Genomic DNA, 18871 nt, shown 5'->3' with positions numbered 1-18871 from the left:
ATCAAACACAGGTAGCCGTGTCAAAACATTAAGGGGCATGGGGGAAAGCAGGAAAATGTTCACAAGGGCCGGCCGGGCAAGGTGTTCGAGAAGAAAACAGTTCCTTTGGTCACATCCACAGCATGCACTCTTACACCCCTTTAAGGGCCGTGGCCATTCCCCCGGAAGACTGCAGGGAACTGTAGTCTGATATGGGTGCTGGGAATTGTAGCTGAGAGTGGAATCCCCGTCAAAAAATATTCAGCCTACAGTTCCCAGGATTTGGGGGGGGGGAGCAGTTGGAGGCAGGAAGGGAGGGATCTTGCACTTGGGTTCCGCTTGCTGGGTTCCCACTGGGACATCTATCTGGCCACTGTGAGAACAGGATACTGGGACTAGATGGGCCACTGGTCTGATCCAGCGGGGCTCTTATGTTCTCAACCCAGGAGCTTCTGCACACAATGATGCACCTACTCTATGCATTGAGCAACAACCTCTCCCCTTCAATGTTAGACATGAGTAGGGATAGGCATGGAAATGCTTTTGAATTATGGTGCTGGAGGAGACTCTTGAGAGTCCCATGGACTGCAAGAAGATCCATTCTTAAGGAAATCAGCCCTGAGTGCTCACTGGAAGGATGGAGGGCACAAGGAGAAGGGGATGACAGAGGACGAGATGGTTGGACAGTGTTCTCGAAGCTACCAGCATGAGTTTGACCAAACTGCGGGAGGCAGTGGAAGACAGGAGTGCCTGGCGTGCTCTGGTCCGTGGGGTCATGAAGAGTCGGACACGACTAAACAACAACAGCAACAACAGGCATGGAAAGGGGCAATTCCCGGGGCAATTCAGAAAGAAAACAGGTTGAAAATATCCCTTTATATTGCACCCTGTTCAGCAAAGAACATTAGTCACATTGGAAATATATCGTGGAATCTGATGACAGCCCTAACAAAAGACTTTGATTTATTGTTCCGGGGTAAAAAAACAACAACCCAAAGTAATAATAATAATAATAATAATAACCAAAGCAACTTTCCAGGCCTTACTCCTACGTTGTGGCATCAAATTCCCAGCCAGCATGGAGGCAGTCCTATGATACTTAACAACGCTCCCTCTAACACACGCCTGGAAGAAGCTTATTTATTGTCCTTCTAAGAAAACTGTGCAATTCTTCTCGATCCTGGCTCAAGACTTCAGAGCCAGGCTGGGTCGGCTGTATGAAGAGAGAAAGAAAGAGAAAAAGAAAGAGTGCGCAAAAGGAGAATTTGAAAAAAGGAGGAGGAGGAGGAGAAGAGGGGCTTTGCTTAACAGGATTAAGATGACTGTAAAAAAAATACCCTTTAATCTCCACCCTGGGGTTAATCTGGATTAAGGTTCCGCGCACCCCCCCCCAACTTGCCGATCCGGATGGAGTGCTGCTCTCTTCCCTGCTCCTCGCTGCAACTGGCACTCGCCTGGCGTGTCAAAACCGCACCTCTCTGATCTCCCGCCAGCCACCACCATCTCCCCCCCAAAATAATAATGATGATGAGAGCCCCACCTTGGCTGCCCTCAAGTTGATTCTTCCCTGTTGTTAAAAAAGGCCTGGCTCCTTGAACTGGTATTAAAATCGGGGATTTTCTGCTTCAGATGCGTAATCCCTCTTTAAACAGGTACAAATGGGTGGGATGGTGCTGTTTACACAGCGCTGGAGCTCTCAACCTCTCCTCCGTCTGTGTCCGGACGCAGGGAAGGATGTGGCTGCTGCTTCCAGGTGACTCGGAGAGAGATAAGACCTGTAGCTTGGCGGGAGCACCTGCTTTGTATGCAGAAGGACCCAGGCTCAATCCTGGCATCTCCAGGTAGGGCTGGGAATGAAGTCATAAATCAGCTCCCAATTAAAACCAGCCCATTCATCAGAAACAGGAGGACCAGAACTTGAACTTTATTCCATGGCGACGCATCTGCCTTGAATGCCAAAAGTTCCAGGTTCAGACCCTGGTGGCAGGGAAACCATGGAGAGCTGCCGCCAGTCAGTTTGTAGGTGACACCGATGGACCAGTTGGACTGACTCTGTATAGGCAAGCTTCTTCCTGCTGTCTAGAAGGGTCATAGATCATCAGTGGAGCAAACTGGATTTAGCAATGCGACGTCAGCAAACATTGGAGGGGAAGGGCTGCAGCTCAGCGGAAAAGAGTGCAGATTTGATCCCTGGTGACGCCAGGTAAGGCTGGGGGTGCCCCCTGGCCTGAAATCATGGCGGGTTAGATTCTGGCTCATTATAAGCCTGGTTCCCATGTTCCCCTGGCTTCTCACAAGGATGGGGCAGCCCTTCTTCCAAATTTAACTGATGAGCATTTGGATATACAGTGGTACCCCTGGTTGCGAACAGGATCCGTTCCGGAGCCCCATTCACAACTTGAAAGGAACACAAGCCGCGTCTGCGCACGCACGGGTCACAATTCGCCACTTCTGCACATGCGTATGGTGTTATTTTTGCGCTTCTGCGCATGCGCAAGCGGCGAAACCCGGAAGTAACCCTTTCCAGTACTTCCAGGTCGCCGCGGGACGCAACCTGAAAACGTGCAACCTGAAGCAAATGTAACATGAGGTATGACTGTACAAACAGCCTGGCTGTTGGATCAGGCCAGGGCATCATCCTGCTCACACAGTGGCCCCAGTGGGAAGCCCGCAAACAGGACCTGAGTTCAAAAGCAAATCTCTTCACTCGTGATTCCCAATAAACTGGTATTCAGATGCATATCACTGCCTCCGACGTGGGAGGGAAAACACAGCCATAGGGGCCAGCAACTATCGATTTGGCTTTATCCTCCAAAAAGTTGTCTAACTGGGTGCAAAAGCAGTAAGAGGAGCCGATCCTGTGCCATGACAATTCCCTGCAAAGAAAGGGTGTGTGTATGTGTTGGAGGGATGATTTTAAGGATAAAACCCGATCTGCCAATTTCAAGGGGAGCCAAAATGGTGCCCTCCGAACTCCCATCAATCGCAGCTAGCATGGCCAATGGTCAGGGGTGATGGGAACTGGGAGTTCAACCATATCTGGAGAACAGAATGTTGGGTAACCCTGGTTCATTTCCTTTCCATGTCCATTTCAGAATTGTTCATTCATAAGTCTGTTCTGTGCCAGGCCTGCACAAAACATATACTATCTTTATTTTTAAATTTTTAAAAATCCACAGAAAGATTAGCATTCGAATCCAGCTTTTGGGCTGGAGTCAACGTTAGTCATACTCAGGAGTAAATACATTGAAACTGATGGGTGTGACTAAGGTCCATTCATTTCAGTGGGTCGGCTCTTAAATATGACTAACCTCAGATAAAACCAGATTCCTTTTTGCGTGCATTTCTAAACATAACTTAGAACACCACTTTCTTAAACACATTTCTCTCCGTATGAACCTACCCGGACCCTGGGATCGCCTTGAGGCCCTTCTCTGTGTGCCTCCTCCACGAGAGGGCCAGAGGGTGGAAACAAGAGAACGGGGCCTTCTCTGCAGTGGCTCCCCATTTGTGGATTGATTTCCCCAGGGAGGTTCGCCTGGCGCCTTCATTATACACCTTTAGGTGCCAGAAAAAAAGGTCCTCTTAAACCAGGCCTTTGGCTGATTGACATCCAAGGCCCTTTTTATTATATATCTTGTGTTTTATATCTTGTGATTTTATATTGTGAACTGACCTGAGATCTATGGGTACATAACCTCCAACATTTCTCTGCTGAAAATAGGGATACTCTATTCCCTAACAACAACAATAATATTTTTTTATTTATACTGCACCCATCTGACCGGGTTGCCACATCCACTCTGGGCGGCTTGCAACATATATAAAAACATAATAAAACATTAAACATTCTCTATACAGGGCTGCCTTCAGATGTCTTCTAAAAGTTGTATAGTTACTTATCTCCTTGGCCTGGGGGGTCACATAACTACATACCCGCCAACATTTCTCAGACAAAAATAGGGACGTCCTAAGGAAAAGCGGGACATTCTGGGATCAAATCAGAAACTGGGACAGCTTCTATAAATCCAGGACTGTCCCTGGAAAATAGGGACACTTGGAGGGTCTGCAGGTATGGGGTGGTATACAAATTTAATAAACAATAAATGGGGAATGAGGCAGCCCAGAACAGGGAATCATACAGAAACACAACAGGCAGGAGGGGGGCTTGGGCTCAGGAAAGCCACAATTTCTCTCCAGACCGCTCAGCATTGGGGCACAGGCCGCTTGCGAGTTATTGAAGCAGAAGGCAGGTTGACAGGTTGGGACTTTGCACAGATTCCCATCAACTCACTTTCAATCATTTCTATGGCATGCGCCTTAGCAGAGAGAAAGCCAGGCAACTCGAAAAGATCCAAGCGGCTGGTTTTTGCTCGGCATTCCGCGGCAGAGACGCCATTGCACAAAACAAAGGAACAAGATTGAATTTAAGATTGGTCACGAGCAGTTAGGTTACCGTAGCGGAACAGAGAGCGGAAACGCGGCGTGTTTGGGAAGGGTCAAGGGGGCACAAACGGAGGGTAGCCGTGGACACCACAAAATTGCGCACCACAATAAAATGTGTTTATCTTTTTAAGACGCCGCCACACTCAGCGATTGCTTTTGCTACAGCCCAAAGCAATGATTTCCAAAGTGTGCGTTTGGGGCACATTAGCGCACTGCAAGCAACACACCAACAAATTATTTAAAGGCTCCCATGAGCGCCAAAGGACCCACCCCCAGAATAAGAGGCAGCTGCCTCTGTAGGATTTGCTTCCTTCCAACTAGACTCCACTTTGTCTGTAAACGGGATGGCAAGCAGAAGGAAACGCCCTCAGGCGAGGCTGCCTGTTGCACCTCTGGAACAAGCCAGGCCAGGGCAGAGCCTCTTGCAGAGACACAAAAGGAGGGTAATTCTTCCCCATCTTTTTGCACTGGGTGGAATTAGGATCCAGTGGAGAATTACAAGCCCTGTAAGGAAGCTGAACTGTCGCTTCCAGAACGCTGTCTACGGCACTCCAAGGAGGTGTTGACGAAGGGGCGCGTGTTCGGAAAAGGAAGACCGGTTGACGGAGAGGATCTGGAAAGCAAATCCTATGAGGAATAGTTGGGAACGGCTAGGATACTGTGGGAAAGGAAATGAACCAGTGGATGGAACGACTCTTGTCTGAGGAAAGGCTGATGCATTTGGGGATAAAAAATTTTTGAAGTTTAGAGAAAAGGGGAGCAATAGATTGTGGGTGTCGGGAGTTGTGTGTTATGAGAGAGTGGGAGAAAAAAATCCAACCCCGCTTGCAGAATTCTGGACGAGATGGGCCTCTCTGGCCTTCACCACCTGCCATGGTCCTGCCGTGACGCGGGTCAGGGTGGGTGGGAAGGCAGAAGAAAGAAGCATCTCTCCATTCAGGAATGCTACCCACGCAGCCGCTGACAGATCAGCACACGCCCAGCCAGCGAGCTCTTCTTCACTCCCCACCCTGCTCTTGTGAAAGGCTCAGGAAGAGTCAGGCGCACCCAGAAAAGAATCACAGGAGATGTTAAATAGGATGGTGAAAGCAGAGCAGTGATGTGCCAACAGAAAGGAAGTGTGTGTGTGTGTGTGTGTGTGTTTGCACAGAGACAGGCAGGGTTGTAATTAAGATCCCTGAAACACAGTGGTGTGAATTTTATGGGGAGAAAATTAGCCACAGACATTTTTCTGGAGAATTTTCTCATCCACATTAGGCTAATTCCCATAAGGTCACTTCCACCAGAAGGTTTCGCATTGCGAAATTCATCGACGCCCTTGTGAACTAATTTTGCAGATTTATTTTATTTGTATTTAGCAAAGGAAAGCTGAAAACTTTTGAACCTGCCAGCCGCCGTGTAATAGGACACTGGCAATCAGCATTTGTTACTAATGATTTTATGAAAAAGGGAAAAAATTCCGCAGAAAAAATTAGTACAGGAAATATATATATATATATATATTTGGCAGTGGAGTGAAATCCCATTCAGGAAAGTTTTCTACCAGTCAGAGATTCCTATGGGATATACCCCTGACCACATTTTAATCCATGGTGTATGGATTGAGCCCAGAGCCAAAACATCACAGAAACCAATTAAACCTACACAGTTTTTCCAGAGGGTGAACCGTGTTATGAGGCAAACTCTGGCCCATGAAAACCGATGCCATAATAAATTTGCCTGGGTTTAAGGTGCCACAAGACTTCTTGTTAATGGTTTTTACACAAAGTTTCAGTTCTTAAACTCGGGGTGTGTTTGTGTTAAGCCTCATAGGAAATGGGCCAGGAGGAAATTTATCAAAAGGCTACTCTCCTTGGCGACTTCTAGCTGCCATTGCTCCACACAACTGACGTCTTACAACGTCATGCTTGTAGACCAAAGGTCACAAGTCGAGCTCCAAGCGATCCCTTGCTAATAATCTGCATACCCTCTAACACTTTGAAGCCAAAATCTGGGACCCCATCTTCCGGACTCCATATTTTTTTTATTGCGGGAACACGGCAGCCATTTTGGTTGCTGTGATCTTGCGCAATTTCACATCACAGTTTCCCCAAAAAAGAGAGCGCATTTGGGGGCACGGTGCCCCCCAAAGTACCTTAGGGGGTACTGTGTGCCCCCCAATCATGTTTGAGGGAAATCATGCTGTGAAATTGCGCGAGAGCACAGCAACCAAAATGGCCGCTGTGCTCTTGTGATAAAAAACAGGATGGGGCAAGGGGTAGCAGAAACTTCAAGATTCTGGAAGTTGGCTGTCAGTTGGAGGAGGGCAGGGATGGAGGGACCTGGTCATCTTCCAGGTGTTGCAGGACTCCAATTCCCATCATCCCTGAACATTGGACATTGCAGGGGCTGATGGGAGTTGGAGTCCAACAACGTCTGGATGGCCACAGGTCTCCCCCCCCCCCTTACTAAAGGCCCTTCTCTGGCTTTAAGCCTGATTAAATAAGCACAAATTGGACTCAAAGCACCCACAACCAGCCAGGCAAGGCACAACACAAGCCCAGAGCTAGGCCTCAGAACTGACACATGGGCCTCAGAAACTAAGGCAGGCTGCACACAGTTCCTCTTGACTCTTAGGCTTTTAGCAGAGGGCAGCTGGTGCCTTTTGACCATTAAAAAAACAACAATTTTACGACCAATAATGCTCTGCTGCTCTGTTACAGATTAATTGCACTTAAAAAATATATATATTCTAGTAGGCTTATATTTTAAGTAGCATTTTGCATTACAAGGCAAACACACACATACGTTTTCGCTGCCAGGTTTTATTTCATTAAGCCAGAGTATAAAAATACTGTAGTATCTAGATATTAGGAGCTGTGCCCCTGCTTGCTCCATTCCCCGGCAATGCCTCCTAAATATTAACCCACTACAGCAGTGTTTCCCAAACTTGGGTCTCCAGCTGTTTGGGGACTACAATTCCCATCATCCCTGACCACTGGTCCTGCTAGCTAGGGGAGGGGCAACAGCTTGGCTGCATCCCCTGCTTGGTTCCCTGGCTTCATCCTCAGCAAAAACAGGTGTGAGGCAACCAGTGCCGCCCTGATGTTGCTGAACTACAACTCCCAGCCGCCTCTGCATGGTCAACAGCCAGGGATGGTGGGAGTTGTAGCGTAGCACCATCCAGAGGACCAAAGGTCCCTCACCGCCCAAGTTGAAAGGATCAGGCAGAAGGGGCAGGGGAGATCCTTCGCTGCTTGGGATCCAGCAGAGCAGCATTCTGTCAGAGCTCACCAAACCAGGCTGGAGGAGTCAAAATCACTCAGCCCAGGGCAGCTTCATATTTCCCCCGTTTCATTACGGCACCCTCCTGCACATCAGCCCCCTGCCAATAATTCATGCACTGATGCTTGATATCGCTGATTCCACATGGAGCATTGACACGGTGAAAGCTTTTTAACAGCGCTGGAGAGAAGGCAATCATGTCTGAAAGTGGCCCTAAGAGCGATCTGGGCGGGTGGAGAGCGGAGAGCAAGGAGCAAACCTCTCCTGGGTGTGGAACATCTTAGAAGGCGCAGCAGAAACAGATTTTCCAAAAGCTCCTTCATGGCAACACCTCCCCCCCAAAACCCCCCCCCCCACCATCCTGGCCTGCAGTAGCCTGACACGTCATGTGAGGGTGAAAACCTTTCCTACCTCTGCCCCTAATCACCTCATCTGTTGAATCATCCCAAAATCGGGAGACCGCATTCACAAGAAGCACGATGGGGTGGCTGGTTTTTTTAAAAAGAAGCTTTTGCATTATACAGTGGTACCTTGGGTTTCAGGCGCTTCAGGTTACAGACTCCGCTAACCCAGATATAGTACCTCGGGTTAAGAACTTTGCTTCAGGATGAGAACAGAAATTGTGCTCCAGCGGCACAGCGGCAGTGGGAGGCCCCATTAGCTAAAGTGGTGCTTCAGGTTAAGAACAGTTTCAGGTTAAGAACGGACCTCTGGAACGAATTAAGTACTTAACCCGAGGTACCACTGTACCAGGGATGGGCTGAACCCAGAATGCAAGTGGAGATTTACCCGATGGAAATTATCCTCCATCAGACACCATTCCCTTCACAGAGAAAGCTAGCTTCTCAGGGAGAAGCAAGGCTACAACCTGTCTCCCTAGTTTTCTACCTGCAAGGGAATGTTTGTTTGTTGCCACTGGCACAGAGCAGCATCCAGTCACGTGGACGCTCACCGGAGGTCTGGAAGCAGTGCAGACAAGGCACATACGCATCACCTCAAATGAGAACTAGACCTTAAAAAGAAAAGGGGGGGAAACGGAAAGTCTGTCCCTAGCAACAGGGAAAAGGATCATCTACACAAAATAAATAACCGCAATCCCATGGGACCAGCAGTCTGATTAAGACTGGCTTTTTCTGGCATTCTGTGTGTTACATCGCTGGATGCGCCGGTACACAGAAGAAGATGCTCTTAGGAGGAAATGTGCTTTAGCATTTAGGGAAGAGAGCTGTGCTGGGTTGGGCCACTGGCCCGCCAAGGCAAACATCCCATTTCCCAGGATCCTGAGCAGCGATGCTGTCAGGGAAGGACTTGGGGCAGAAGCCACACACACCCCCTCAATGCAGCAGGGATGCTGGCTTAGTTCCTAGAGGAGAGAGGGCTATCCATGGCTATGTTCCTACACTGACTGCCAGAGACAGTGCGCCGCTGAATGCCAAATGCTAGGAATCGCAGGTGGGGAGAATTGATGCTGCTGTGCTCAGGTTCAGCTGGGGGCTTCCTACTGGTGCGTCTGGCTGGGGGCCGTAAGAACAGGAGTCTGAACTGGATTAATGGCTATGAGATACGAAGACTGTGTCTGCTTTGGCTGGGGCGATATATCAATATATCACCCAGGACCGGTATGAGGAGCAGACCGTGATGTCGGCTTCACTCAGCGGTATATCGCCGCTCCGTTGCTAGCAGAGGGACTCAGGAGCGGTGGCGGTTTTACCAGCGATATACCACTGAGTGAAGCTGACATCCCACTCTGACCTCATAACTGTGCACAGGGAGAAAAAAGCTACATTGGCGAGGCACCAATACAGCTTGTTCCTCCTTCTGGATCTTTTAACTGCTCAGCTGAGGAGTGTGTGGTTGCCACTCCCCTCCGAACAATCAAAGGACCCCCCAGCCCGGCACTGGCACCCGCCACAAGTGGGGGGGGATGGGACACTGGGGACACTGAGAGCTGTGGCAATTTCACCCGGCGCCTTGCAGGCTGAGGCCAATGCAGTTTGTGTTTTCAACACCACGGTGTATCGCCAGATGTTTGGCTGGTGATATACAGTCATACCTCATGTTACGCTCTTTCAGGTTACGTCCCGCGATAACCCGGAAGTAGCGGAAAGGGTTACTTCCAGGTTTCGCCGCTCGCGCATGTGCAGAAGCGCAAAATGACGTCATGCGCAGACGCGGATCACAACCCGCACGTACGCAGACATGCTGCTGCAGGTTGCGCTCTTTTCATGTTGTGAACGGGCCTCCAGACCGAGGTACCAGATGTTTGGCTGGTGGTATACTGCGATGTTGAAAAACTGTTATCGCCCAGCCCTAGTCTGCTGTTGGAGAGAGCACTGTGGTGCTCAAAGTCCTGCTTGTAGGTTTCCCATAAGCATCTGGTGGGCAGCGTTAGAAATTCAGATATATAAACTGATCGCCAAATGGCACCTTAAACCTAGGTCATGGTTGCCACAACAAAATGTCTAAATGCCGGGGGTTTTTTTGGGGGGGGTTTTCAATTGGACTTAGTATTATTCTTATTCATTTCATTTCTATGCAGCTTTACATTTTAGAGAACAACTCTCAAAGCGGTTTACGACACATTAAACATCAAATAAAACAACCCAGAATAAAACATATTCAGGCTTCAAGGAAAACATTCCAGAGCCTTCTTTTCTAAATGACATTTGGTTTTCCCTAGTCGCCAACCTGGCATCCAGAGATCTCCACGTGGTTGCAGTTAGATCCATGCCAGCGGCAAAATGCGCCTGGCTCCTGGCTAATTTCTAACACAGCAGCGATCGTCTGCTATGGAAGAAGGATGTTGGGCATGATAGGCCCTGATCTAAGCCAAAAGGCCGAGAAGCAATCAGGACGAAGATCTCAGGGTAGTTCACAAAATAAGAATACAGGATAAAACCCACAAACTATATAGTTAAAACAAAAACAAAACAATAACCCCACCCCACAAACACATTTAAAAGGCCACAGAATCAGCCAAAGGCCTGGTAAAGAAGAACGTTTTCGCCTGGCACCTAAAGGTGTATAATGGAGGCACCAGACAAACCTCTCTGGGGAGAAGATTCCACAAACGGGGAGCCACCACAGGAAAGGCCCGTTCTCGTGTTGCCACCCTCCTGACCTCTTGTGGAGGAGGCACATGAAGAAGGGCCTCAAAGGATGATCTGGTTTATATGAGGAGAGGTGTTCCTTGTGGTCCTGAGCCATTTTACAGAATCATAGAATTGTGGAGTTGGAAGGGACCACGGGGGTCATCTGGTCCAAACCCCTGCAATGCAGGAATCTTCTGCCCAAGATTAAGAGTCTCATGCTCTACCGACTGAGCTATCCCAGGGATGAGAAACCACGTTGCTGGACTCCAGCTCCCATTGTCCCTGGCTACTGGCCATCTTCCTTGAGCATCGGCCAGGCTAGCTGGGCCACAGCTTGCCCAACCTTGTTGCAGGGTGTTGAGCGCCGTGATCATATACACAGGCTCTGTGGGTTTGAGATATGCATCACATCTGAATCCTGCCTTTCCTCCGGGGAGCTCCTCCTCACGGTGTGCACATGGGGTTAGGAGCCCAGCCTCACCAGCACGTCCACACAAGTTCCTAGTCCACAACATCTCCTTTCCTAGCTGTTCTGGCTGCCCAACTTTATGTATAAATAATTGCGGGTCTGAAAGGAAGACAACCGGCTTTTGTGTAGCTTCTCTGCATCATCGCCTGGAAGGGATTCCAAGTTGCCACCGGGAAAATGGCCTTGTATGAGCCTGTAGCTCAGAGAAGGGGAACATGTTGCTGAACTGCAACTCCCATCACCACTGGGCAAGAGCAATGTTTGGTGGGGCCGATGGGAGTTGAAGTCCAGCAACATACAGAGGGCCAAAGAGTCCCTACCCTGCTGTAGTCAGTCCACCACAAGCCCATGAGATAGGCAAGGCTACCTGGAGACGTCACAGATTGAATTTGGGAGTAGGTACTCTGCCACTTCTCCACACAGCGCTACAGTTCCCAGAGTGGTAGAACAACCCACCCTTCTTCCCAGGGACCTGTGGGAATTGTAGCTCTGTGAGGGAGTGCCTCCTAACAACTCCCAGAGCCCTTAAACTACAGTTTCCACGATTCTCTGGGGGACACAGTGGTATCAGAGTGCTTTAAACGGATGGTGAGAATAGGGTCTGAAATGCTCAGCACACAGCACACATTCGCAAGCCATGTGAACCCACATGCGAGAACACAGCTTGCAACAATCTTTCCATGGTTTATGTGTTAATTTCCTGCGTAGAAATTCCTTCACAGGAGGAACCTGTGAATGTGACCTAGCAATATCCCTACCCGCCAAAAAATCCCTCTGCGCCAAAGATGGGGAATCAGTGGCTCTCCAACTCCCATCATCCCACTCCAGCACAGTTATGGATGATGGGAGTTGTAGTCTGAACACTTCCAGTGGGGCACAGATTCCCCACGCTTGGCTCAACAGGGCTGCGAAACACAGATTTGATAGCCCCATAAAGAATCTTGGGAGTATTTCCACACACACACACACAATTTTACTCAGATGTCTACCCACTAAAACGTGGCAAAATTTAAGCTGGTATTCTTCTCCTTCCTGTTAAGATAGTTCCACACCCCCCCATACTATTGATCTTTCTAACACTGTTCCCTGCTTGCAGAGCATGAGGACTAGAAACCTTCCATGAATAACATGCCAGCCTGTCTTTTTAAAAGTAAATGGTAAGAAGTTTAAAGGTTTCCTAATTCAAGCTATTCCCCAACCGACCCCAGTTGGCTCTCTGTTTTGAAAAGGGCAGGGAGTGTTTGATCCTCATCTGAAGACTGCGAAATACGACTGAGAGATGTGTGGAGCTTTTGTATGCAGGACCCTCTAAAGAAGACCACCTCCCAACCTTTCCTCCGCCCATCCTGGACCAATCAGCAGCACTGCAGCTCATCAGCACACCAGTCACATCTGCCCTTGTCCGGAAAAACACACAGATACACACCAGTGTGACACAGGGACCTGCTTAAAAAGCAAGAGGGGCGTGGACCCCAGAGATTTTTGGGGAGCGGAGGACACCTTTTCTGCAGGGAGTCTGAGGACAACAACAACCACCACCATAATCTCGGAGCAGGCATGAAAGACTTAAAAATAAAAGGGATGGAGACCAAACTCAGGCAGGTGGCACCAGTTTCATCTCTAATACAATATTTGGAGGAGAGGATCAGGTTGCGTTGATGTCTGATCTGGGAAAATCCCAGGCTGCAGTTCACCCAAGTGCCTAGAAAAATGCAATAACCATGGTTCTTTTGGAACTCTGCAGCCAATTTTTATTTTTTTAAAAACCTATCAAACATCCTGAAATGCAAAGCATTTCTCCGGCCTAAGGGTAATCCACTAAGGCCATGCCGGTTACTGAAAGATGATGGGACGGGTGATGGAGCGAAGACCTAGCGATGAAGCCATCTTGGAGCCCCCAAAACCAATGGCAAACCTCCATCTCATTGTGGGTTTGCAGGAAATGTGGTCCTGAGGAGAGTGGCACACATAAGTCAAAGCAGGCAGAAAAAGACCAGTGGGGCACGTTCTCTCTCTCTCTCTGTGTGTGTGTGTGTGTGTGTGTAAGACGCCGCATTGATGAAACGGGTTTGGGGGCGGGGGACAGGGCAGACGTCAAAAAACTCATTCCCTCCCCGATCCTGGATAATAAGAGCAACCTGCTTCAGCAGCAGTTGGAATGAGAGGAAAACTGGATATTCATAAACACAAACAAGCTTTGTATGGAGGGGAAGGAATGCTCCCTAATGTCTCTTCCGGGGAATGGGGGGAAAGCAAGCAGCATCTCAGAGGTGGAAGAATTGGGGCATCGTCTGTCTCCATCCCAAGAAGGGCTACTGCGCTCATTCTCAAAGCCTAGCACCCTAAGGCCGCAGGAACAGCTTTCAACGTTGTCAGGTCAAAATGTCTCCAGAGCAACCTCATCCCCATGACAGGTGTCTCGCGGGGCGCAAGGCTATGTACGGCGCGTGCGGCTGCAGTGAAACCAACACTGCCGCACTGCTCCGCCATAAATATCCCCGACGCGCCAGCAACTCGGCTCTGCGGCAGGGACCCCCCGCCCCCCCAACAACACGCCTCGGCTCACCACAAAAGGCGGGGGCCCAGCACCCACGGCGCGGTTTGCGGGGACGTAAAGACCGAAGGGAAAAGGGAGCCAAACCAAAGCCTTTCCCCGACACCCCAGCAAAGGCAGCCATCAAATGGCTAGGCCCCAAAAAGGAGTCCGCGGCACCGAGCGGGGAAAGGTTTGGTTTGGGGTGCCGAGGTCTCGGGGGAAATAAGCCAAGCCAGGTGAGCTAGGCCCGTTGTGACCACTGCCATCACTGCCGCCAAGGCAGCCCCAGTGCATTGTGGGTCAGGCTCTGCAGAGCAGATCTACCTGAGCCCTTGATACGGCTCCTTAGCAACCATCCTCTCTCTTCAACTGCCACCCCCACCCCTGCGCCGCACACACACGCACACACACACACAACCACTAAAAGTCAGGCCAGGTTAGAAAGCTTTTTAGCCGGAGGAAGCGGGCAGGGTGTGTGGGGAGGTCCCCCCAGCAAAGGGCCCCGCGTCCGCTGCTCCGCCATTGTGTGGCGCCCGCCAGCGCCCAATTCAGAGGCGCAATTTATGGGGCCTGGGCTTCCGCCTCAGGAGACATTCTCAAAGGAGACGGTCCTCCCTCGAGGCACACAGAAAAGAGGCGCGGGAGAGGGAACGGACGGAGGGCGTGAGACCCAGACGCACCAAGGACAGACGGACAGATAGACACTGGGGAGCAGGAGGGAGAGAAATTTGCAGACAGCCGGGCACACGTGGACTCCAGGCTCGACCCGTCCTTCCCCGCGTCGGTTAACGGCCAAGTCCCAGAGAAAATGGAAGCCACAGACGCAAAGCGGCACGGATATGCCACCAGGGAGTAGGAAACAGGCGCTGGCAGAGGGTCAGACTCCAGAGGGTTACCCTGTTCCCAAGCCACGCCAGCACCCGTTTTTAGGGTCCTGTGCCTGGCGCCGCCCACTTACGCTGCCGCCCTGGTCTCCCCACGCCGGCCGTGTCCCTTCCTTCGCTTCACCCCATGGGCAGAGCATTAGAGATGCAAGACACAGGCGCTGTTAACTCCCCCATTGATCTGGCTCCTTGTGGCTCTGTTCGGCGGCCATTACAATTTCCAGATTATTACTTAAAGCCCCCATTGATTTATTTTATTTTTTTACAAAAAGCGAAGGGGTGGAATCACGCAGAGAAACGGCGACTCGGCAAGGTGTCCCACCTTGCAAAACAACACTTTTCTGTTCAAGTCTCTAGATCTGGGCCACTCGTGGCACCAGCAGCTGCCGGTCAAGCCAAATGCACTTGGGAATCAACGCCGCGGCTCGTTGGAGGTTTGATCCCGGAGCTACACACGTAAAAAAAAGGGGGGTAGGCGTCCTACACAAGCCAAGAACCACGTCTTCCTCAGCCAAGGATTGCTGCCACACAGCAGGCCCTGCCTGGGCCCTCTAAAGAAATCAGGTGGCTTTGTTGGTTAATCAGCCTCCCGCCACATGAGAGAGGGGGGAAAAACATTGCTGGCCACCAGGACTCCACCAGGAATTCGAGTGGACCACACATGAATGAATAAAGAGGGATAGGCCAAATTATATACCGCCCCCCCATCACACTTCAAAATACAAGCGGCAGGCCCGTGGAAGCAGCTCTAACTGACTCACATTAAGCAAACTGGGGGGGGGGAGGTGTGTACAATCCCCCTCTCACTTGCTATCTATCGCCAGCGTGTTTACACGGAGCCCAGCGGTCAATAGAGCCGGCTAAATGACGCTCCTTCTGAAACAAAAGAGAATCAAGAGATGGTGTGTGCGATAAATATCTTTCAGATCCCTCCCACTTGGGAAAACAAAAAAATATGGAGCAGGAATGCCCTTAATGCCTCCAGCTTTCAAACCGTGCGGCTCCCCACTGTCAGCCCCCCTGGTTAACCCCCCTCCCCCCCACACACTACACACCTTCTCTCTCTGTGTGTGTTCCCAAACACTCACATACAGGCAGCCCGTTTCCTTTGTGGTGTCCTGGCAAATTTACAAAGGAAGGGTCAGGCAGGTGAGCCCCTTCGGAAAGGGTGAAAAGGTGGCGCTGAAAGGCCTCAGCTGAGCAGGAGGAGCCTCTGTCCTTGCATGCAGGTGGTCCTAAGTTGGATCCCTGGCATCTCCCTGCCTGAAAGAGCTGCTGCCGGCCAGTGTAGACCGCACTGAGTTAGAAGCACCAAGTCTCTCTCTGACTCCAGAGAAGGCTATGCTAGGATGAACACCGGCCTTGCCTGCCTCGGATGGTTTTAAAAGAGGCATTTAAAAAAATAGGGGTGTGTGTGTGAGAAATGATTAGGCATCAATCAGGCAGCTTCCGTCCCTGCAAAGACACACACACTCCAAATCCCTGCATGAATGTTCAAGAGAGACAGATTCTCCCTTGGCACTTTGCCTTTCTCTTTGCAATAAACACCCCACAGCCTTCCCTCTCTCTCGCTAAGCAGCAGCCAGTTAGGAGGAGGAGGAGGAAGAAGAAGGGGAAAAAACCTCGCCCAGTTCCCAGAGGAGCCCCGGCACTGCCTGGGCACGTGCCACGGGGTGCTCCGGGGATGCAAGGCGGGCAGGGCGCTCGACGTCCCCCCGCATCTGCCGTGCCTACAGATCGGTAGGCGTGTGTCTTCTCTGCCAGTCTCGCGGCTCAGCCCCACAAACAGCCCGGGAACCCGTGCCAGGGCTGGCGAGGGTTTGGCACACGGAGTCACACCTAGGCTCGGATATATAGGTCACGCCACACACACACATGATCAAGGTTGGCCATCCTGTCTGTGGCGAGAGTCCTGGGGGTAGCAGCAGGCATGCGGAGATCTCGATGGGGGGGGTTATATAAAAAAAAGGGCAGAGCGTGCCCCCCAAATAGTGTGTGCCACCCAAGTTTTGGGTGCTGGTAGTGCCCACGGGGGTGCAAAGGTCACGTTGTCTCTCTCTCTCTCTCACACACACACACAGAGGGCTCTGTTGCCCTTCAACCGCGGTCTGATCGAGCCCCCCCCCCAAACCCCTGAACTAAGGGGAAATTGTCCTTTTTAAAAAAAACCGACGGTCAAGGAAATAAATAAACTCGCTCGGAAAGCGCAGACGGCCCCGCTCCCCCTCTCTAAACACACCTCACTATGGAGGCCACGGTGCCTGGATTTAGGGGAATTTGGCGGCGGGGGGGGCGGGTTTTAAGAAGCGGAGCAGAGCTGAAATTGCAAAAACTAGAGGGGGGAAACAGACGGTGGGGGGACGGAGACGGGCAAGGAGAGACGGGGGTGCCGGTGAGTTGCGGGGTGGAGAGAGGGAGGGGGAGAGAGAGAGAGAGAGAGAGAGAGAGAGAGAGAGAGAGAGAGAGACTGGGGTCCCAGTCCAGACAGCCGCCAGACTGGGGGAGGGGGCGATTAGGAAGGAAAGAGGGTGGAGAGAAGGGGGGGCAGAGGAAGCTTCATATTCTGCAGGATCTCTCCCGACGCACAGACAAAAAGCAGACAACCCCGCTCCCTCCCCCCCCGATGAAATCTCTGCTCCCCCATCCCCAGGTTCCGGCGACGCGCGGACCCCGATCCCCACCGCGCACGTGCCCTCGCCCCGTCCACGTGCACGCGCACCCCCTCCTCTCAGACACCCCCTCCCCCCTTATGCAGTGCACGCGCGCCCTCTCCCACCTCACCCGCCGACCCCTCGTTGCCTAACACCCACCTTCGCCTCCCGCGCCGGGGCAAATTCCGGGGGTCCAGGGATATACAGGCGCAAACGGACAAACGGAGCCCGATCTCTTTTCTCCTTGAGCAACCCCCTTTTTAAAAAAGCAAAAACACTGTCCCCCCCAATCCCCCCTCTCTCTCCCGCCACCCCACTCCCACCCCCCCCCAGACCACCGGGTCCGGTACTCACTGCGGGTTGGAGCTGTTCCAATGCACCGCGTGCCGGTTGCCGAGGCTGCCGGCGGGGCCGTGGCACAGCAAGCAGAGCAGCGGGAGGAGCAGCAGGAGCGGCGGGGCAGGCGGCGGCAGCAGCAGCAGGAGCGCGGCCATCCCGCCGGCCGGGGCAGCGCAGCGCCAGGCGCGACCGTGCACGAGAGGCGAAGCCGCCGGAACGGAGAGCGAGGGCGAGAAAGAGATCCAAAGGCGATCGGAGCCGCCGCCGTCCTCTTCCTCCTCCTCTTCGCCGCCGGAGCCCCCAGCGCCGCCGAGGCTCCTCCTTCCCTCCTCCTTGCGCGCCTCCGGCCCCGGGACCGCCCCCCTCGCGCGCTCCCTGCACGCCGCGCGCGCCCGATCTTTCCCACGGGCTCCCCACGCTGCGCGCCCGACGCGTCTCTCCATCTATCGGGGGTCCCTTTCCTGGCGCGCCCTTTGCTTTCGATTACAGGCGGGGGAGGCGTGTCCGTGTCCGGCCACTATGCCCCGCCCCTTTTGAAAGAAAGCCCCCCCTCTCGCAAAACATCTGGAGAACCCCCTCCCTTTCAAACACACACCTTTCCTTCCTCCTTCTCCCCCATATAAAATATTACATTTGTGCCAAGGCTGTTTTGAATTCTGAGCAGAGTCAAAAATCACACGGACAGGCCCCTGGGCATGGGCAGAGTGCCTTTGCCTCAACATTTCCCCGGGCCTTTGTCCTTGGGACTCACTTGTGAATGAGAGAGGGGCTGATGTTAAAAACATCAATAATATTTTTAATTCTGTGGAAACAGGGGAAGTTGGCCACCGGAGGGAAAGGGCCTCTGAGTACACCTTATCTGCAAAGGTTTAAAGGCTGCCTTTGAATGCCACAACTTTGCAGCACTCAGGATGTGGGGAAATCCAGGAAGGACGCAGCCTCTGAGCATGGGCAGAGGGCCTTGCCATCAGCAGCCACCGGACATCTGGGAAGTGGAAGGAAAGTCAGGTTTATAGGGCAACAATTTCCAGGCTGGAGCGAGAAGGCCCCCCTCGGCCCCTGGCAAACTCTACAGTTTAGGAAATAATTGTTGCCAGGTGGCGAACATCTGGAAGAAAGCTAGAGGTTGTCTTTTATCTCCCCACTCTCCATCCATCCCCCAAACAGAACTAGGAGCAGGCTTCATCCTGAGAGGTGGGGGGACAACCCAC

The 18871-nt window shown here is 51.7% G+C and overlaps 1 protein-coding gene across 2 annotated transcripts in view; it reads right to left on the bottom strand.

Annotated features, from left to right (window-relative positions):
* EFNA3 (ephrin A3) overlaps window positions 1-18141 on the bottom strand; it is a 60649-nt gene extending 42508 nt beyond the window's left edge. Inside the window, exon 1 of one of the 2 annotated variants that reach the window (XM_053368429.1) lies at window positions 17676-18141. In XM_053368429.1, the coding sequence (XP_053224404.1) occupies window positions 17676-18103 (428 nt within the window). In that variant the 5' untranslated portion in view covers window positions 18104-18141. The remainder of the gene's footprint in view (window positions 1-17675) is intronic. The other variant, XM_053368430.1, reaches the window with a different exon arrangement.
* Window positions 18142-18871: the final 730 nt, after the last annotated feature.

The sequence above is a fragment of the Podarcis raffonei genome, chromosome 16, assembly GCF_027172205.1.
Source record: "Podarcis raffonei isolate rPodRaf1 chromosome 16, rPodRaf1.pri, whole genome shotgun sequence".
Classification (NCBI taxonomy): domain Eukaryota; kingdom Metazoa; phylum Chordata; class Lepidosauria; order Squamata; family Lacertidae; genus Podarcis; species Podarcis raffonei.
Note: the sequence above shows the minus strand (reverse complement) of the source record. Positions and strands in the feature narration are given on the sequence as shown.